This window comes from Dermacentor albipictus, chromosome 8 (genome assembly GCF_038994185.2).
Source record: "Dermacentor albipictus isolate Rhodes 1998 colony chromosome 8, USDA_Dalb.pri_finalv2, whole genome shotgun sequence".
NCBI classification, from domain to species: domain Eukaryota; kingdom Metazoa; phylum Arthropoda; class Arachnida; order Ixodida; family Ixodidae; genus Dermacentor; species Dermacentor albipictus.
The window spans coordinates 4,562,579-4,584,706 of record NC_091828.1 but is presented as its reverse complement, the minus strand read 5'-3'; the positions used below and the strand labels follow the sequence as shown (position 1 = coordinate 4,584,706).

General features: G+C 46.0%; 1 protein-coding gene across 3 annotated transcripts in view; it reads right to left on the bottom strand.

Moving 5' to 3' along the window:
• Window positions 1-22,128, bottom strand: part of LOC135910447 (beta-hexosaminidase subunit alpha-like) — a 274,956-nt gene that overhangs the window by 194,189 nt on the left and 58,639 nt on the right. For 2 of the 3 annotated variants that reach the window (XM_065442484.1, XM_065442483.1), the window contains 4 exons: window positions 11,850-12,174; window positions 8,792-8,907; window positions 8,074-8,184; window positions 4,961-5,062 (listed from right to left, as the gene is read on the bottom strand). In XM_065442484.1, coding sequence (XP_065298556.1) covers window positions 4,961-5,062; window positions 8,074-8,184; window positions 8,792-8,907; window positions 11,850-12,138 — 618 coding nt within the window. In that variant the 5' untranslated portion in view covers window positions 12,139-12,174. Of the gene's footprint in view, window positions 1-4,960; window positions 5,063-8,073; window positions 8,185-8,791; window positions 8,908-11,849; window positions 12,175-20,892; window positions 20,986-22,128 lie in introns of those variants that run through there. The other variant, XM_065442485.1, reaches the window with a different exon arrangement.

Genomic DNA, 22,128 nt, shown 5'->3' with positions numbered 1-22,128 from the left:
GATGCGGCTGTTACTCAGCTGGTCTGTACTCTTATGGAACGAGTTGCGGCCGGAGAAAACGCCAATTGCTTTTAACTTTTCCCTTTGCTTCATTGTTTCTTTGAGTTACGGCTCGCCGCGACGATGACAGATGCCCGGAACCATATACACGTGATATGGGTTAGATAAGGTGGGAAATAAAATAATGTGAAAGAGCGTCCATCATGAAACCCTGCAATAACCCTTAAACCCATAAGCAAGATGACTGTCGCCCGTTACCTCCTCTGTTTTTCCCTAATTCGATAGCACTTTTCATGCCAAATTGGGAACTGGAAGCGAAAATCGCAAGGAGTTGAGAAATCAAGCGATCTACTAAGGGAGAGAGCCAAGGCAACAACCAAACTGCAAGCAAAAGCGAATAATAACAAAGTTAACCGTTATTTATAAAAATATTTATGGATCAACATCTTTTTATTTACAAAGGAAGTAGAGAAAACGCCGCCGGAAGTGGAGAACAATTACTTGTTTTGAATGACGCTTCTACAGTTATCCGTCGAACCGCCTCACGTAGCCACTTCTTTGCTGTGCTTTTGTGGGTGTTTTTCTAACCTTTCGCGGTGAGCGCAGAACGTCTAGAATCGCAGAGTCCTGCGCTCTACACCGTTGTATGGGACTGGCGGCCGCACAGCGTTACGCAATTCGCGGAACTGACAAAACTGATCAACAAGGCGAAAATAACTGATATTCGAAACTATAACATGAGAAAGACTGAAGAAGGCGTAAAAAATGAACGCAGCCTGAAATCAGTAAAAAAGAAACCGGGCATAGGACAAACCATGATGTATTCACTAAAAGATAAGAAGGATAATATCATCAGCAATCTCGAAGATATAGTAAAAGCAGCGGAAAAATTCTAAGCTGACCTGTATATAGTACCCAGAGGAGTCACGATACCTCACTTAGAAACAGTAATGAACAGGATACAGAAACTCTCCTATAACTACCGAAGAGGTCAGAAGGGCCCTGCAAGACATGAAACGATGAAGAGCGGGAGGAGAAGGTGGAATAACAGTCCATTTATTCAAAGATGGAGGCGACAAAATGCTTGGAAAACTGGCGGCTATATATACGAAGTGTCTATCGACTGCAAGGGTCCCAGAAAACTGGAAGAATGCAGACATTATACTAATCCACAAAAAAGAAAACGTTAAAGAATTGAAAAATTATAGGACCATTAGCTTGCTCCCAGTATTATATAAAATATTTACCAAAATAGTCTCCAATAAAATAAGGGCAACACTGGATTTTGTCAACCAAGGGAACAGGCTGGCTTCAGGAAGAGATACTTTACAATGGATCACATGCATGTCATCAATCAGGTTGTCGTGAAATCTGCAGAGTACAATAAGCCTCTCTATGTGGCTTATATAGATTACGAAAATGCATTTGATTCAGTAGAGATACCAGCAGTCATAGAGGCACTACGTATTCAAGGAGTACAGAACGCCTACGTAAAGAGCTTGGAAAATATTGCTACATGCGTATGGTATTTGTTCGTGTGAACGAGGTGCGTGGGTGCCATCACTCCAGAAAAGAGGAGGAAGAACGAAATGGGCTCGCGCTGTGAATCAGACCGGTCTTCGCTGCTACCGTTGTTGTAAATATAATATGTAAATAGTTTCTCGTCTTACTGACTCGTCCTTCGCGTAAGAATATCTACAGATGTTCTACAGCTACCTTAATTCTACACAAGAAAAGCAGGGAGATACCTATAGAGAAAGGGGTCAAACAGGAGGCACAATTTCTCCAAAGCTATTCACTGTGTGCTTAGAAGAATTCAAGCTATTAAACTGGGAAGGCTTAGGAGTAAAGATCGACGGCAAATATCTCGGCAACCTTCGGTTTGCCGATGACATTGTTATATTCAAGAACGATGCAGACGAGTTACAACAAATGATTGGAGACGTTAACAGTGAAAGTGTAAGAGTGGGGTTGAATATTAATATGTAGAAGCTGAAGATAATGATAAATAGCCGGGCAAAAGAACAAGAGATCAGGATCGCCAGTCGGCCACTAGAGACTGTGAAGGAGTACGTTTACCTAGGTCAGTTAATCACAGGGAACGCTGATCATGAGGAGGAAATTCACAGAAGAAAAAAATAAGTTGGATCGCATACGGCAGACATTGCCAGCTCCTGACTGGAAGCTTACCATTATTATTGAAAAGTAAGGTGTGCATGCAATCAGTGCATTTTGCCATTGCTGACATGTGGGGCAGAGACTTGAGAGCAAGCTAAGGTCCGCGCAAAGAGCGATCGAACGAAGATTGCTAGGCATAACGTTAAGAGAGAGAAAGAGAGCGGTTTCGATCAGAGAGCGAACGGGTATAGACGATATTCTAATTGACATCAAGAGGAAAAAATGGCTGTGGCTTAGGTAAGGTTAAGCCCAGGATGCGAAGCATACTAGCCTTTATTTTAGTTGTTGAACTACTGTTTAGCCTGGTGAACTGCTGTTGCTTGGCTATATTTGGTTCGGCTAGACGAAGAAACAACTCATGCATTATTTCTTCGCCTTCAAGAGTGGAACGCGACAGCGTTCCCGTCGACCCGCCAAGGGGTGTAAGACAATGGGCTACAGGGCAGCGACTACGCGCCCCGCATTGGACGCGGTGAGCGTCGAGCAAAGCAGCGTTCGGCGCGGCAACGAAATGTGCGCCTGAGCAAGAGACGCACGCCTTAGAAACAGCTCGTTTCTAAGGCAACACCGTATTCACTAGAGGCGCTTTTGTACCGCTTTGAAGCATCGTACTCGTGGCTCAGTGGTAGCGTCTCCGTCCCACACTCCGGAGACCCTGGTTCGATTCCCACCCAGCCCGTCTTGCAAGAGTTGAGCCAAAGCCACTTCTCCTCTGTCGTGACGTCACGGTGTCACGTGATTTCATGGCGACACCGCCGCGCCTGAGGAGCTGGGTTGAGCTCTCGCAATATGCTTCGCATAAAAATGTAGCTGGGCAGCTCATGTAATGCGCCGGTTAGATAACCGTTGGACCATTAGGGTTACAGAATGGGCACCAAGATAAGGAAAACGCATCGAGGACGACAGAGGACTAGGTGGTGCGATGAAATTAGGAAATTCGCGGGCGCTCGTTGGAATCGGTTGGCGCAGGACAAGGGTAATTGGAGATCGCAGGGGGATGCCTTCGTCCTGCAGTGGACATAAAACAGGCTGATGATGATGATTATGATGATGGAGGGGGTGGGCCCCCCCCGAAAAAAAATCCTGGGTACGTGCCTGACTCAGTAGCATCTATAGCAGTAGACGATAATTAAGCCGATCTTCCTCTACCATCACAGTTGGCAACTTGTACTATCGCCGAATTCCAGAAAATGATTGCGCCCGACATGCCGGCCGAGCAGGCTCGTCAGCTCTACCGCGTTCTGTTTTCCTACCACAATATTTTTTACTTTAACAATTGTGCTTTGGCCCAAACTACAGCAGTTAAACATTGCATTAATACCGGTGATGCCTCTCCTATTCATCGCCGCCCTTATCGAGTATCACCAGCTGAGCGTCAAGTTATTCACGCCGAAGTTCACAAAATCCTTGGCAAGAACATTATTGAGCCGTCATGTAGTCAATGGGCGTCACCTGCTGTACTAGTAAAAAGAATGGATCATGGCGCTTTTGTGTGGATTATCGGCACCTTAACAGTTTTACCAAAAAAACGGGTACCCCACACCTCCACCAGATATGCTACGTAGGAAGACGCTGACGAAAAGCTTTATACAAGCATACTTACAAGGCAATACGCCGCACTTGGCCAAGAGGCAACAGCCCACGCGAGCCTCTAATCGTCATCGTCATTTTCACCCTGCTCGCCTCTTTGTCATCGCAAATACTCTTCCGTAGCATTATCATAAAAGCCAACAAACACTGACACCAAGGACAACATAGGGGAAATTACTTGTGCTTAATAAATGAGATAAGGAAACGATAAATAAATGGAAATTGAAGTGGATGAAAAAAACAAATTCCCGCTGGTGGGAACCGAACCCACAACCTTCGCATTTCGCGTGCGATGCTCTACCAATTCAGCTTCCGCGGTGCTGTTTTTCCATTCACTTTTTTGGGTATTTATGTGTCCTAGTAGCGCCCTGAGAGTGTTAGCCAGCGCCACCCATCACAGACCTTGGCGGCGGACGTGGAACGTCCTTTTGCCGCAGGCGTCACGAGAACGTGATCTTTCTGGGGGAAGGCAACTGGTCAATTTGCTACCTGAAGGCATCAGTGTTGCCGGATTGGAGGCCCTCGTTATATAATAAACGAGACTCTCATTATGTAACGAGGGTGTCGAATCCAGCAACACTGATGCCTTCAGGTAGATCATGTGGGTTTATTGACGAGTTGCCTTCACCGAAAAAGAACACGTTCTCGTGACGACTGCGGAAAAAAGGACGTTCCACGTCCACCGCCAAAGTCTGTGAGTGGTGGCGCTGGCTAACACTCTCAGGGTTCTACTAGGACACACAAATACTCAAGAAAGTGAATGGGATAACGGCGTCGCGGTAGATCACTTGGGAGAGCATCGCACGCGAAATGCGAAGATTGTGGGTTCGGTTCCGAACTGCGGCAAGTTTTTTTCATCCACTTTAATTTCCATTAATTTATCGTTTCTTTATTTCATTTATTAAGCACAAGTAATTTCCCTTATGTTGTCCTTGGTGTCAGTGTTTGTTATCTTCTTATGATACTTTTGACATGAAATAGAACACAGTGTTACCTTTTCGATGCCAAAATGCTTGCAATTTTAAGCCTTACAAACTGCAAGCATTACACGATAAAACTAAGTGAGGTACAAGTACCGGTGATGTGGTTATGACAGGGCCTTAAGGGCAAATCCTCAACGAATACGTGAAGATGTGGCCATTATCGCGTAAGACTGCAAAAAAGATGAACTCCAGATTGCAACGTCTCTTACTTTTTCGCTGAGAGTTGGAAACGTTCTGCTGACAAAAGGAAAAGACTGGTCGTCGGTCATGTGCCAGTGGAGAACGTTCATTTTGTTGTAAGCCATAGCGTCCTGAAATGGGAAACATTTTAGGTGCGTCAGTAGCATTCCAAGCGTCAAAAATTAACGCTTGTTGCTTTGTAGGAAGGAGAAGTGGGGTTCATTGAACACTAGCAGTGTTATTCCAAGGCGTCACCTGGTAAGCTTGCACCACAAAGCATTTCATTCGGTGTCCAAAGTCCTATATGCACCATTATAGGCAATTTTTACTTAGGCGAATCTTTATCATGATGTTAAAAGGTTACTCTCGTGGAACATCAGGAAATATTATGTTAGACTTAGTTGAGTCCACCCATAAAGCAACTTTCATATGTAGTCAACGGGAAGAGGTCAACCTGTTAATTCCTCTACTAACCTCGATAATCTCTGTAACTAAATAGTACAGAATGAATGCAACAATTTTACAATCTCATCCTCTGGGCACACTTCTGTGGCACCATCAAAGTGAATGCTCAGAATTTACTTATAATTTGCTCAAGTATGTGTTTATTTACTAAATTTTCTTACTGAAATATTATTAAAATAATTTATTTATGTATGTAGGTATTCTTTATTTGTGAATATAATTACTCTGCATGTCAATGCGTCAATAAAGATAGGTGTGGGTGTTAAAGGTGTGTTCATAATGGCAGTCTTGACAGAAGTGTCATCAGATTTGCTGGCCGTGTAGGCGGGAATGCGATTCCACTCAGATGAAGAATTTGACGCAAAACAATGTACATATTACTCTACAAGAATGATACTTCAACTTTTAAACAACGCCCAACGCGAATTAGCTCGTAGCATGGATGAGAGAACAACGTGTTCATCACCTCAGGGTGTCCAAAAAGTTTATCGTTGGAGCAAAACATGTGCCGGCTAGTTTTCTCCTGTAGAAATGCTCACGGTGATCAAGAGAAGATTATATTGCAGTAATACTGACGTCCGATAAAAGTTAACGAGAATGAAGAGAGGTAAACGGTTGTGGATGAATATGGATGTTGACATGAGGATACGGCTTTGTGCGCTGAGTGGGGCCTGCAGCCGCTGGTTGAAGTTCGCGTGTGCTGCAATATCGCGTGCAAGTCTCTTTCACCTCCACCCCCACCCCTTTTCGTCCAGGACACAGCTCTGCTATTTATAGAAAAGGCAAAGCTTGAGTATAAGGTAGGGCAATATATTGATATATTCAGGTCGCTGACCAAGGAGCGGCTTTCTCGCTTATCGACAAGTCATGTTCCACCTCACGTGCGAGCTCTGGAGCATTTAGGTGAACAATGAGCGCAATTTTCAATTAGGCGAAAGTGCATTTGTTTAGAAGTTGGTATCTAAACTGAATAGTAAATTGCTATGGAGAATATTGTAGTTCTCGAAAATATAGAAAAAGAACTGCAATAATGAAGCTCCCACTGACCGCAGGTTGAAAACTCGAAAGTGCACAAGTTGTAAGCTCTTTCGCGCTTCACCCGCGATTCGGCAGGCCAAACCGGGGGGAAGGGGGGGGGGAGTGAAGAAGGGGGCATGCACTCCTGATATTCGGCTCACGTTCCATAATCCATGCGCAGCTGGGGCGCATTATGTGAGGAGTGAGCATGGACACACGTGCAATGATTAAGGCACACCGACTGATACTAGACGAGCTGTGTTTGGTTTTTCCCTGCAGCTATGTTTGCCAGCAAGGATTCGCCGCATCGTTAAAAAATGAAAACACCGTTGAGTCCTCCATGAAAATGTAACCCTGAACCAATGTAACAAACGAGGTGCAACCCTAGGGAAGTGCAGTAATGAAAACGAATTACCACTTCAAGAAAACCAATTCTGGCTTAAGATTAACTGAGAATGAGCGTGGTTAAATTTGGCCATTATGAGTGCAGATAAAGAGGACTGCAGAGCATGGCAGTGCTACCTACTCGCTGCCTCGAGAGTGATAACCGCATTAAGAGGTCCCTTTGACGCAAGGGCGGCTCAGCCTCAGAATTGTGGACGTTCTTAGTTCACGCTCCTTATTAAAATCATTAGCATTCTTCATAGAGTACTCCATGCATATTATGGGCTACTTGTTTGTCTAATCTGCCGGAGTTTCTAACCATTCAACCGCCGACTTTCAGTACCAAGTTGCCCATAGTTCTATGATCAGAGTATTCGGCAGATGGGATGAGGGAACCGGGTACAGAAAGAATAGTGAGGTCAACTTGGGTCACGCGCATGTGACATTGCACTTGTGCCATTTATCAGTTTACCCATTTTCGACCAACTTGGGTTGCTCGATATGTGTTACTCGTTGCGTGCTGCTATTCAGTGAAGCTCTTTCACTCCAATATGGATCGCTGGATATGTGAAACTAGGTATGCGGCACATTTTAATGAAATTTTTCGATCTCAATTTGGGTTTCTGAGAGGCTTAACTGCGTATGTGCCGCACTTTGATGAACGTCGTTCACCCCATCCTGGGTGACTAGGTACATGCCTTTCTTCAATGAGTGCGTTTGACACTAACTTGAGCCACTAGTTGTTCCAGTGGATAAGTTACTTTGGTGACGAGGGCCAAGTGGCCACTGCTGAAAGCAGCTGTGGGAGCAGTGGGAGTCTATGCAGTGCTATGCATTAGTGTTGCCGAACCAATAGACGTTTCGTCGTAAATTCGATAGATATATAGAAAGTGCGTATTCTGTTTATATGTACATTACTGTATAAAAAGGCATATAGAAATCAACCTCTACACGTAAAAATAAACACTCTGCACTTGGACATAACATGGAGTTCTGTCTGGCTCGTTGGTTTCAACATCCGAAGACTTCACGTATGATCACTAATTGAGCACATCGTAAGAAATAAGGTGAATCGAAGTACCATGCCAAAAAATCTCCAAAGAATGAACGCACGATCAATTTTTATTGTTATTGCCTTCGGCAGGAGGCATAGCTGCAGGTTGCAGCGCCATTATAGCAGCACTGTGTGCCAAAAGAGGACACAGTGATCGTATGCACACCACTTGAGGGCACCCACCAGATGTTGCGCAGTACACAGGAGCCGCGAATGACTCACCAATGTCTCGACAATCTTCTTGAGCGGGAGGAAGTGCCTGGAAGTGTCGATGAGAAGACCGCGGTGCTGGAACCTTGGGGCGTCGTGGATGACAGTCTCATTGACAGCGAACTGAATATGTAACGGGAATGGCAAACATATACGGTTCCTTATTGTTCATGCATGTAGCTTCGAAAAACTTGCAGCACATAGTGCATAGGTGAGCAAGTTGTTGCAACAGATTTCTTATAAAATTCTGGAAATCTAAAACCCATTCATTAGTTTATACCCTAAACGTTTGCTGCTTAATTAAAGCAGCACGGAAAATGTGCAGAGGCAAGACACTTATCTTGCCTCTTAACTTACGGGTGCACCATACTTTACGCAAAGCAAGGTCTGAAATTCTGAGCCAGATAATATGTTGTCACCCACTCCCCTCTGCAATGCCTCAGCGATTGAGAGTATCCAAAATAAATAAATATCCACTTATACGCAACACGAAATGTAAAAAAATGGTTCTGAAGATACGGAGCGTTTTCCACTGCCTTCCTTAATAACTCGTCATTTTTAATGTGTTCATAGTGCGCAAGCAGGACACTGTAATACTATAGGCTGCATTCTCATTACGTCGAGAGAAAATACTTCAGGAAAAACAACTTGGCGGAAAATTTCAAGTGCCACCAGTGGTCCACCTGCAGTGCATCGAGGACTCTTAGCTGCAGCGGTCTCTGTCACGCACCTGAAAGCCGTCGTAGGGGTACACAACCTGGCTGAACGTCTCCAGACCCCTTAGCAGACCCCAAACGGAACTGGCCATAAGTGAAGGCTGTGAGTTTGCCGTCAGCTCCAGAGTGTCTGCAAACGAAAGGTTGCTGCTTAGAGCAGGTATGTGATACTTGAATTCAGTGTAAATTAGTAATTAGAATCTGCATAACAAGCATTGCTTTTGAAATACAGAGTGCATACAAGCATTGCTGTTGACATACAGAGTGCATGGTCATCACACTCTAGTCACTTCGGCTGTGGTTACCTGCGGAAGCTACGTTGATGCACTAAGCCAGTGTGCGGTGGAAAACCACTTCTAACATTGTTTCAGAGCCTTTTGCTTTCGAACCTATAGCTCAGACAATGTCACTGGTGCTGCAGTCGACCGTATTCACAATCAACTAGACTCTACATACAATCGAAAGAGATGTCAAGATCAAGATTTCGGGGCTAGTGGATGTGCTTGGAGAGACTTTTCATGAATGTTCAGGCTGCAATCGGATAAACCACAATAACTAAGCAAATCACTTTGCTCCTGTAAAATATAACTGGTGAATTGTTGTGAATGAACTGGTATTGCCTTAACTATTGTAGACGATAATCAATAAAACAGTAGAGTAACTTGACAATTTATATCGCAGCTGCACTATAAAGAATTGGCAGTCACTTAAGTATCCTTGCATGATTTGCATGCGAAAACAATCTGATTTCTCTAAGTTATCCCCTTTATATAAAACTCCAGCTTAATTCAACTTAATCCATCTTGCCTTGAGTTGTGCCAACCATATTTCAGATTTTTCCAGTTAATTCAGCTTAATTCATCTTAACCCATTTTACTCCCCTTTACTCAATCTTATTCCAAATTTCGGAGTGGGCCAGGTCGGTTATGACCGTGGGGCAATTGAATTTTTGAATTGGTCAATGGAAGTTTTTAGGGCGAGGCCACCATAATTTCGGGGGTGGTCCAATTCAATATTGGCAGTGGGCTTGATTGGCTTTGAACGCCAGTCAACTGAATTTTCGAAATGGGTCAATGTTTTTAGTGTGGGCTACGGCGCCCATCCGATGCCGTGGCTGTTCACCGCGGGATTTCGCAGTGCGAGTCACAGCAGATTCACCGCCAGGAACGTGACGTCATCACTTGGTTAGGTGGGTTTTGGTGCCATCGGATGATAGCAACGGGCGCCGGATTTTTCCGGGTCAAGGGGCATATCATGCTTTCGCATTATTAAAATTGAAGGGAGCCCATTGCAAATGCAAAGCATTAAAAGACATTTCTGCCACAGTCCACGTTCTCATATCAAGCAGTCAGTCACTCAATTACCAAAAGAAATCTGGCAGAACCCATCCCACGATGAAAGTAGAAGTCTTTAGCATTTGAGCAATGTAGCGAACAATGTATTAGAATATAAGAGACGCGTGATGTATGAGGTGTGTGTGACGTTATTGGGTACAGGATCACTCCATAAAGAGGCAGAAGCAGCACGCAGAAGTACAAACACACATCACCCTTGTATTTATGCACATAACACATAAAAATGGCACACACACGCGACAGTTCCCCAAAATACCTTCTGGACGACATGCAGCTATATATATGTATTGGTCAAATGCAATCGGCCTACAGTTAAGGCGGAAGCACGTGTCGCCGTGTTGGAGACGTCGTGGAACCGATGTTGGTCAGCAGGGTTAGACAGCAGTGTCGGATAGCAGTGTCGGACAGCAGCGTCGGACAGCAGGGTCGGACAGCAGGGTCGGACCACCTCGCGGGGCTCAGGTGGTCCTGCGTCACAGTCGATATGCCGGAGCCTCCGCGTGCCCGCTTTCCCTCTGGTGGCGTTCGCGCTCGGAAGTCCACAGCAGCAGCCACCCGGTCACGTCCACAGCTGGCGGGGTAGCCCTGTGGCCGCTCACCCGAATGCTTCTTCACCCAGGTTCATAACTGCCAGCCCCTCCTGGACTAGTTGCCCGGCAGAAGAACTAGGCGAGGTATCCTCTCAGAGGGTGGCAGCGTTGATTGGGATGTGGCGTAGTGACGCGGGTGGTAGTAGCTCCTATGGGCCGGACGCCCAGCGACGAAGCTCTTTTCGACCGAACGCCGACCCTCGCCCTCTACTCACGCCACTGGCCACACTCTCTCGCGTCACGCTTTTCGAGGCGCCACTGTCGACGCTCCCGAATCGATGTCGATGATGATGATGGCTCTCTCGCGGGTATTTGGAAAGAGTCGGCGTCCTCTTCGCCACCGCACAGCACACTGCCTTGATATGTTTATGCTTCCCACTCCCGCGTACTCTATATTATCACAGTGCGTAAGCAGCCGGGCACCTCTCACGCTTCCGCCTTGACAGTCTGTGCTATCTAGCACTGCCGCGGTAATTCCCGCGTGATAATTTTTCAATGAACAGCGGCATACACCCAGGGACCCAAGTGAGCGCCAAGGAGGTTCATTGAAGAACAGCACCTAGCCAGTGCTGCTCTTCAACGCCAACTCCCACAGTACAGTAACGAAACCCTGTGCCCATGTGACTAAATGCGGGCCCAAGCTGAAAGAAAAGCAGTTAGAGGCGTAATCCGACAGGTAAGACAGATAGACACCGAAAAGTGCGTTAAGTATGCTAGGAATGCTAATCGCTCTAAACAATCCAAGAAACGTGCCTTAAATATTAGTGCCATCAGCCTTAGACCCTGGCATCTGGTCCTACACAAAAAGTTAACTATAAGTCAGCTACGCACATGCACTCTCGACGAGTACTAACATTGCTTAAATGAGCTGAGGGAGAATTACGGCTTTTGAGTGAACAAGTAAAATCGTGTACATGGAAGACTAACATTTTTGTTAACATTTATTTTGTCAGGAAGATGATCGTAAATGATTGTGCCCACAACTATAACATTTAGGGTGTAAGTATGGAAGCTTGTGGTACAAAACCAATTATGATGACTACCATGACCGTAATGACTCGGCAAGAAAATAACTTTACAGCGAATGTCTCTGTCAAAGTTAGCCGCTCTGCGGGCGGAGAACTAACATGCTTCGTCCATGTCGTGATGTGGTATGTGCTCGCACGGCCCACCCAATAGGACAAGCAGCGAGTTTATGCCGGCTACGGGCAGGCCCTTGACAGGGCCAAGGGGGGGTACCCTTCTCTGGCTGGCTGTCTCTCCTCTGGGCCCCAAGCAGCCGCTGAAGATCAGCTGGTTACGGTATCGCTTTAGTGCCCGATCGACGACGTCGCAGCCTCCAGGGGGCCCGACGAACACGAAGGTGAACGTGCTTGGGTTCAGCAAGAGCAGATCAGGCCCCGTAGTCTGCTTCATGGGCCGGGGCCATGCCTCGCCACGGCTCGGTGACACCTGTTGTGAGAAGGACGAGATGAGTGATTGAACTAATAAAGCCTTTATTTTAAGGAAGGGGATGGTGCTCGGCCGCTTTTGTGGATTACGTGGGAGATGAATCTAGGTTGCCGGATTGTTGCCGGATCTAGGTTGCCGGATTGGCTGAGGCACATCTTTATTTCAGTCTTGTCTTTGATCTTCCCCTTTATGCAGACTCTGGTATTACTAGGTGTATCTTCCGTTCGGCCGCCCTCACATGGTCTGGGTGACCAGTCCTACACTGCTCAAAACTGGCCACTTTGTCTGCCATACGTCGCGATGGCTTTGCACATTTCAGGGTTACTTTGTATTCGATTTCGGAGGATTCTAATGTCTTTGTGCAGTGAGTGTTCGAACCTGGATCTCCTTTATGAAGAAGCTGCGCAGCTCCAATTGAGGTGTTGCAAGTCTGCTCTGCGTGACTCCTGACAATGTGTGCATCGGGTAAATGTGTTTCCAGTCTTCTGTTTTTGTGCCCCTTGTGATGTATGTGCGGTCTGTATGCAGCGTTGGCCAAAACCTTGTCGAGGAAAACCTCTTCCGTGCGAGTTAGCCCGCCCTTGTTTTCAAACACGTTGACTGGTGTAGCTTTTAATAGGCTCTGTTTGCTGTCTGCTTTTCTTTCGCTGGAATGTAATCCATCAATGCTCTGCTAGGAGAGCCTCCGGCCCATATCTCTAGGTAGGGATTTCGAAGCATAACTGCGAGTCGGCCTAGTTGGAACATATTCATATTGATACTTTTTGTGCGCAAACAAACAGGGACGAAGAATAGTGTTGCCCCTATGTTGCCCCCTTGTGTTGCCCCTATTCTTCGTCCCTGTTTGTTTGCGCACAAAAAGTATCAATAGGGATTTCGGTCTGTGGCGTTTTGCGAGAGAATGAAGTGTTGGGTGCAGGACGAGTAATCCCGCTTGCGTGGAAACTGCGTGGGCGGCTGCGTTTCCCCTATTTCTTGCCGGTGTTGTAGGGTGGCAACATTTGTCCCATTGTTCTTTATTCTCTTGTTTTCTTATAGTGTCATTCGCGATAGCATAATCTATCATAGGCGTGGTTAATTCGGGCAGCGCTTCGTACAACGACATAAAATGCGGTCATTCATACACCCGCACTTGCTTTGCAAAGGTCCTTATGCTGATCGACTGCGCGCTTAGCGTCATTTTATACATAGGATAAGTAATCCCAGCGAGGGGTAGCAAATTGGGCTAGTTGGCGTTCCAACATGTTGCAAGGCTGTACAGTGTGAAAAAGTCACAGCAGGAGGACCCCAAGCAGAAACGAGCGACACCCTGCTTATCATGCTGTCGAAACTGCTTCGCACAATAACCCTTGCTACATAAGTAAATACGTGTTAAAATATACTAGGAGTGAAAACAAGCTGACTTCATTCAAACAATAAATGCAACAGTACACGCAAGAAAAGAGACAAAAAGAAAAGAGAATTGAGAATTAGCCCTCGCCCTGCAATCGACTCGCCTCTTGGTTAGGTGAGATGGTCAAAAGCGTTGGTGCCGGGTTCGAGCCCCGGAACAGGGCACATTTTTCTTCAACTGCGAGGCTTTCTTCCTCAGAAACCTTTGTGGATTTCCTTTATAGCCTTGTACTACTAAAATTCGGGTGGATGCATAATTTTCCCTTTCATGTACTTTCCTCCACCTTGCAGGCTTCCGCAGAACAGATTTACATTATTTAACATGCATTAAAGGCAATATGCTCAATTTTCATAGTTAGGCTTTTATCATAGTGTTTAAAGAAAGTGTGCAGAATTGTTTTTGGGTAATTTTCAAGCTTCTAGATTTTTGATAACATGAATAGGCTAATAGTTTAGAACAAGTAAGTTTAGCTCTTGCAGTCTGCTTCCACGGCCCCTGCAGAAAAAAAAATGGTAGGTGGCCGTAATCTTTGATTTAGGTGTCTCTTAGCGGCACTCTCTCCTCGGCGTTGGTGTTCTTCAGGTTAACTTGAGGCGAACGCGACGCACGAACCGAACTGGGAGGTAGCTATTTTCCACTACATAGCCGGTTAAATATCATGCCACTATCTTGCCTGTGAAGACATCAGTGACGTCCTTACTTCCGCTTTCTGCTTCCGGGTTTCCAGGAATTTCGACAAAGTCGTGCTCACGTGGCAGGTCTAAAGTCTAAAATTGTGTGCCATTGATGGGCGGTAATCAGTGATTTCTAAATTATAAATATTCCAAACACTTCAGTAAATCAACTTGTCGTTAACTTATGCTTTGACATTATATCTTTAAGGAAACCCATAAATTTTGTACTGTACTATTTTTTCTATTAATTTCTGATTGATATTGAATTTTGTGGTCGGTCGTCTCGGGGATTTCTAACTAACTTTATTTATTTCAGACACGTCAGTTACTCAACTAGTAACTAGACTTGTGCTCTGATATTATTTATATAAGGAAAGTTAATAATTTTCTGTTTTACTAATATTTTCTTTCTATATTTTCTCATTTATTTTTAGAATCCTCCCCGGGTGTCGCAGGAGGTGAAGCGGAAGTGCTGCGCAAGAAACAACAGTGTAACTTGATGCTCGTGCCACTAATAAACAAAAACTGGCCGTGGCTTAGCTAGGCTATTCCAGGATATACGTAGCGAAAGCTAATGCGTAGCATGCTTAGCTTTTGTTAATCTTGATTGCAAGGCATGGTTAGTCCAGTTGTCTAGCTATGTTGAGGTGTTGAGCTAGTCGTTCGGCGTGCTGTTCGTCTGTTTCCTGGGGGATTCGTTTTTTTTTCATCTCGTTCAAATGCAGATTTCCGGCCTCCTCCTGCTTATCAGAATTGTCGCCGTCAATACTGCCGCTTCAACTGTGGCTGCGGCGCACGCGAGGTCTCCTTTTCAATCCTCTGTCATGTTATCCGGCATGCGACGCAGCTGGCGAGCGAGCGGAGGAGAGCGCAACAACGAGGAACTCGGAGTGACGTCATACCAAACAGCGGCGCACAGTGACGCGGAAAGGCGCGGCTCTGCGCAGCGCCGCAACACCTGTGGCTCCTTGCTACTAGTGGCGCATGCGCAAGCGTGACTGGGGAGCGAGAGAGAGAGAAATATCCGCCGCGAGGCGAGCGTTGTGAAGTCACGTGCCTCCTCTGAGCACCGCCTCGGCGAAATCGCAAGTTCGCGGTCAGTAAAGCTTTCGCTTCAAAAAGGTGTGACATGCCGCGTGCATTGAAAACTCTGTCATCCGCTGCGGCACCACCAGTTGCTGGCATAGAAAATGCCTCAGCAACGTGCTTTGAAGGCAGTCACCCGCGTAAGTCGGCCCTTCCCACACAAGAAGGTTAAAGAACGGCTAGCGCGCTTCCGACCCGCCAAGTGACCGAGAACGCAACTCCGACTGTCCCGTTCGCTCCTATTCGAGACCATCTTTAATATATTTTTTTTAATCTGGCGGCCGTGCCACAGCCTACTTCATGTAATTGCTGCGATGCTAAATTCTAAATAACGGTAGTCTGTGTTTATCTTACGGTATAAGATCTTTATTGTGGTCAGAAATAAACTTTAGCGTAATCCGCGTTTTAAAGTGAAAGCTTTACTTGAAGCAAAGTTGCGATTTCGCCGTGGCCGTGCTCCGAGGGGGCGCATGACGTCGCACGCATTGCTCGCCGTTGCGTTCGCCTCCGCTCGCTTCGCCAGCTGCTTGGCATGGCTGATAAAATGTCGGAGGATTGAAAATGAGAGCTGGCGTGCGCCGCAACCACAGTTGAGGCGGCAGTATGGGCGGTGACAATTCTGATGAGCAGGAAGAAGCCTGTAATCGACATCACAACGAGATGAAGAGGAAATGAATCGCCCAGGAAACAGACGAACAGCCCGTCGAATGACTGGTTAAGCGCCGCAACATAGCTACACAATCAGACTAACCTGAAATTGCAATCAAGATTAACCAAGGCCAACCATGCTATGCTTTAGCTTTCGTTACGTATATCGTGGCGTAGCCGTGCTAAGCCACTGCCAATTTTTTCGCTTGAAATTTTTCTACAGCACAGACACGACTTTTGTTTATTTCAATTATAGTCATCGAGCAGCTTGGAGTTCATAACGAATTGTGTTTATGCGAGTTCTACTCATTGTTCATAACATTTGTTTATTTAAGTTTTTTTTCTATACATTCTGCTGAAAGGTAGCACAAGTGTTACTTTTTGAACAAGGTTTGGCATTGTCATAATGTTTTCTTTGCAATTTATTTTAAGACAGACAGACAGACAATGAACTTTTATTGAGGTTCTGAGGGACTAGCCGGCGGAGACCCGTTGGTGCCCCCGGCTCGCCGCTGGCTGCTCCCATGTCGGAATCGGGAGGCCAAGCCTCTCCGCTCTTTCACGGGCCCTCTGGACGGCCATGGACTGGAGCTTGAGTTGCATATTAGATATGGCCTCGTCCCAGTCCCGTTTGCTCGTGAGGGACGTATCCCGTAACGCAGGACACTGCCAGAGCATATGAGGTAGAGTGCTAACCTCCCCACAATCCGGGCACTGTGGGTCAATTTCTGGATAAATCCTGCTTAAGAAACCTCGCGAGGGATATGACCTCGTCTGAAGCATTCTAAGCGTGATCGATTGAGATCTGCATAGATTTGGATGTGGAGGTGGAAAGACACGCGCATTTTTTTCTTAGGAGGCTGCCACTACTACATTGGTCATTGGGATGGTTGCTAAATACCAAGCATGGTATTCTGGATAATTCATTTTCGGGAACATGTTAACTTTCATGTCACGCGTCGACCTCTAAAAGCAACAGTGGTGTGGCGCCAGGCGCTTTGTTGCAATAGACGCCTTCGTTGCGGTCCTCGGGTGAGTGGGATCCAAAAAGGAAGTTTCAGATTATCTCACACATTTCACGACTTTGACTATACCCGCTTTTCATAACGTCCTAAATACATTTTGAACTTAGATAATATAAGGCAAGCAAACAGATTGTTTCAGTAGGGCTCAATCCTATTTCTGGACGACCTTCTCGAAAACGTTTTGAAAACGTGTTCTAGATGGTCTCAGAAAAAAAAATTAAGCTGGAAGTTAGCCGGCATTTATGACGTTTTAACAATGAGGGTGTCTTATTCGTGTCTTCTTTAAACCGTTCTGACCGCCTCGGAGAAACGCTACAAAAATATATGTAAAGCTTTCGTGCTAGATGGGTTATGTGTCCTGAACGCTTGGAAAAGGGCGCTTCTGCCCAACTCAACGGTGCCCCCAGCGAGTAGGCCGAGTTGTACTCGACATGCGAAATGGCCACCATGCGAGACTCTCTTTTTTTTTTCTGAGGGTCTTATGGTGCTTACAGGGTTCGGCGGAATTTGCATGGCGTGCGCTCCTTCCCGAAGTCAAGTGACTGCCAAAGTAAGGCGAGTGTCGGGCCGAGGGGCGCCCGTACCGATTGTGATAACCGGTGGGTAACCGTCGGTATCATAGTCTTCGACTCACGACATGTAGCAACCGAGGCGTACCTTTAACCACGAGGTGACGGCTGAACAAAAGTAACCAAAAAGGGCCAAAAATAAAGCATAAGAACAGCCATGCCAAAAAGTTGGAGTGCCTCGTAAAGTACATATACCGTTTTTGATTGATTCGAAAGCATCCAACGTCCGATTGAGCGAAAAAGCCGGAGCCTGTAGCAGCGAAATGGCTCCTAAATTCTCGTTGGCTGCAACGCCACGTCACCAGAGTGCCTCGACGGAGCAGACGCGACGCCGCGGGGCGAGTCGGCTTGTCGCCGGCGACGAAGCGCTCACGTGACGCGCGCTTCCGGCTGCCGTCGTCTCTCTTTCGCGAAGCCCGCGTACGGTCTCACTGGGCTTAGCTGCTGCGCGCGACTGCCGGCCTTGGTGGCCGCTGCTGCTTCCTCGCTTTCTCGTCGCGCGAGTCGTCGGCGCCATGCAGTGTCCTTGTTTTATGAGCAATATCATTCAAATGATTCCGTTCTACAGCCAACATGCTAACGCAGAAACTGGACAAAAAATAACCCTCACCAATTTAATCCCGAAATTAGATAACATACCCCGCAGGGAAACTGGAAAAGATTTCTCACCGGGCAAAAATTGAAGAACCGCTCAGCGGAGTTCAATAGGGAATAAACCTTTTCGCACTCACAACTCATTAGAAGTGCTTTGGTGTCACCAGATTTTTCTTGAATTAGTGTTTAATATTTATTTTAAAATAACCTTACAAGGCCCCTACAAGGAGAATTGAGCAAGGGAGGCATAGGACGAAGTGAACACATAAAAAAATGACAATACGAAAGTACACGAAACAAAAACAACACCAACGAGGTGCACTGCCTAAAAATTACAGAACTATATCGCGACTTCGAAACATATTAGTGACATACAGCTGTCTATTAGTACAATAAGAAGTACTCGATAAGATTCTAACAAATGTATTACAGTGCAACGAAAAGCAGAAGAAATAAAACCAAACAGTCAGCATGATAGCATGGGTTAACAATTGGTAAGCAAGTTGTGTGAAAGCCTGAAGTTTTCACACAACTACGTCACACAACGTTTTCCGCAAATATATTAGCCGGTAGAACTTTGATATGTCAGCTTCCTCGGTCGTGTGGCAGTGCATACGTTTGGCAGACTGTAGTCGCACCAGTGTCCAGATGGGCAGGTACGAGAGAAATATATAAAGTGAGGATAAGTATTAGCACTTCGCTGCCCACTGTGTATAAGGTGGATGTGACCAATGTAAGAATGGAATGCTATGCTAGGAAATTGTAAAAACAAAGCGAAAAGAATTATACGGCAGACAGAAAGAGATTATACCATATCCTGCTATACTTGTGCAGATAATCCTACCATATTAGTAAAGGGAAACAGTTATGTGTGGTTAACTTCGGTGACCCTCAACTATAAAGAAACTGGGCTCTTTTTTCATTTTTGGGCAGGTCACAAAGAAAAGCCGCAATTATTTCAGGAATTTTCGCTGGAGAAAAAAGAAGGAAGAAGACGAAAAAAAAAACGGGAGACAAAGTCACACTTTCACTCTAAAGGTGAAGCATTGAATGCGATAGCAAATAATTAGCAGCTATACGTAGTTAGATTACTCGTTTGGACCGCTGCATAAAGTTCTGTAAACACTCGTGTGCTAAATAAATTAGAAACCACGTCACGCGCGCACAGGGAAACACGAATACATCCCACTCGATGAGCGCGAACAGTGTCGAAGCGCTGGCGCGCGCAAGAAGGCAGCAGCGGCGAGCGAGTTGCGTTTCCTGCTGCTACTCGCTTCAGCGCGAACTAAACGGCGAGAACACAACCCACACAAATCCATGAGCCCTCGGCGCACCTAAGAATATGTGCCCTGTCAAAAGCGTAGATTTCTCTCAAGATAGGGCCCACGAAGCCACGTTTGGCCATATGCTGCCAGAGTAGAATGATGATGATAGTTACCTAAAAAAGGAAGGACGCTTGATTCTGCAACCCGTGAGGGAGCACGACGAAGCGTCGTCACGGGAGAGGGTGTGGGAAGTGAAAGATGATAGAGAAAGAGGGGAGGATGTGGCCTAATAGCAGTAGAATGCCCCCGCCCACCCCGGTTGCCTTGTAAGTGATGGAAGCTGGTGTGCTTCCTTCCCACGACGCGCGCGATGTGGAGCCATCATCTCTCTCGGCTCACTCATGTGCGCTTTCGCTCGCGCAGACATCAGAAAGCGTGTGGCCTCAGTGTTATCGTACTTAGACTTTATAAGGAACATCATGGTGGGGCGACGATGACGGTGGAAAGGCGCCTGGAGTGCCGATGAATTGCTGCCGCTATGAAAAGAACCGAGAGAAAAAAAGAAATTGAAAGCAAGGGTAATCACGTGAAGATTCACATTCAGGGGACGTACACATATGACAGCTCATGTGAATAATGTACCAAAGGTAGATTAGAGCTAGTCACATTATCTTTGTTAAAGAGGTGACGTCCCTATTTTAAAAACCAGGTCTTCCAATGCCATCCTGTGTGAAACCAGCGCATTTGTTGACACGGGATAGCACTATGGAAGCTCGTGATCGCTGGGAGTCACTGGTACACCGGTGAGAAGGTTGGATAACGGCTGGGTCACACAGTACGCGTCGCTGGTTTCACTGCTCTTATATGCAGTGAAACCGCTGGGGCGCACTGGTTTGTGCTGTACCCGCACTGCTTCTCGCTGCAGTTCGCGGGCTCGGACTGGAAAGTGCGCTGGCTGGCTTTGTGGCGCACTGGTTCCAATACCCAAGGCAGTAATACTTATCGCTAGAAACTAAAATCTTGTCCTAAATAATGCTATAACTCCGGGTCATTAGAGTCTATTTCGTATCGCAGCTTCGAATTAAAGTGCGTGATTACGCACCTCTAATGGTTCATGCCCTGTTTATCCATACGTATTTAACACTGAAAATCACTTTTGTTTTTCGCATTTCCCTTTTGCTTGGGCAGATAGCTGTATTCTTGACGAGGTTGCGCAAACGCAAATGACGGTTCGTTTTCTTGAAGTTTGTACGAAACCGATGACTGCGAGTTGTCGCTGTGGTCGCAAAGTTGTGGAGTCGACATGAAACGCAGAAGTTCATACACTTTCGAACGGACTTCCAGAAAGCCTGCCGCTGATTGATTTTATCGCACCGATAAAAAAGCTAAAGCGAATCGAGTGCTTCCACTATGTCTAGTGTACTAAAATATAACATACGAAAACTCTAAGGCTAAAATACACACATTTTATGAATCGTCCGGTACCCGCGCCAAGATCCTGCATTTCCACCGAAGCGTAGGTCTAACGCACCCACCGAGTCCTCCTAAACGCTATCGCCCCGTCTGGAGTCTGGAATCAGCAAGTCTGAAAAGGATAAATCAGTCCATATTTCAGCTTTCGGATCGGTGTTCTGAAATAAACCATTTTGTCGTGTCTACAGTGTCACCACAGGAAGCGATTAGCGCCGATGTAATGCGCTATAATCATACGTATGTGTGCGGTTTCCAAAGGCTGCCAGCTCGAGCCTACGCTTCTCTGACGGAAATATGGGACTAGACTGACGTGTCAATTGAAAGCGACCGCTGAACTAAGAAATTGTTGAGTATCCCATGTGCGAAGGAAACGAAATGGCTATGAAAATCGGCAGCAACAGCCGATAGTGCGTCCCTGCTAGGCGGTTCATTTTGGACTTTTTACGAAGGTAAGTTACCAAGCGCAAAAAAAAAATCAGTGCTGTGGCACTTCCAAGCATACTATTAAATACGGACAAAAACTTTTTCTGTCTGATACAGAGGTGAGTTTTAGTTGCGGGGTGATTGCGCATCTGCCATGTCTGTGGGAGACGCGTCTGCGAAACTAAAACTGCGCCTGGGTCTTGATATTCCAAAGGATTCGGACCCTCCCATCTGCTAGCACACTTCCACCCTTCCATGTAAAATGTGGCTTCAGGGAAAATGATTATATGTACCCTGAAATACAAATCGTAGAATTTGCAATCAACCCGAGACAATAGAACATTGATTTATTCTTTGCGTGAGCCTTTCACTTTTGGGAGATTTTAGAAAGAACCGTCAAAAAAGGCTTTCCTATCAAATATTATGGTAACCGGTTCCTTTGTTTCAAAAAGAGTGCCAGCAATACACCGTACAATTTGTTTATGTTATTGGAAGTTCATTCATTATGGAGAAGCCGAATGATTGACAGACATGCCGGGCCACCTCGCGCCACAAGGTCTGTCTTTCGAGAAGAGGCTGCTGAAGTGCGCAGTGTGGTTCCTGAATGGATTTCACATCCGGATTCTTGTGTTTGTTTGCCCGAATTACGAAGTTTCATGGGATTGCGTAGCACGTGTGCATTCATTTGTCATGTGTGTCCAAATTTAATGTAACAACTTTGGAACGACACTACTCATAATTCCATTCAATAACGGCAACATGAGATGGCGTGGCTGAGTACTCGGTGCCTGCAGGTCAAGCCTT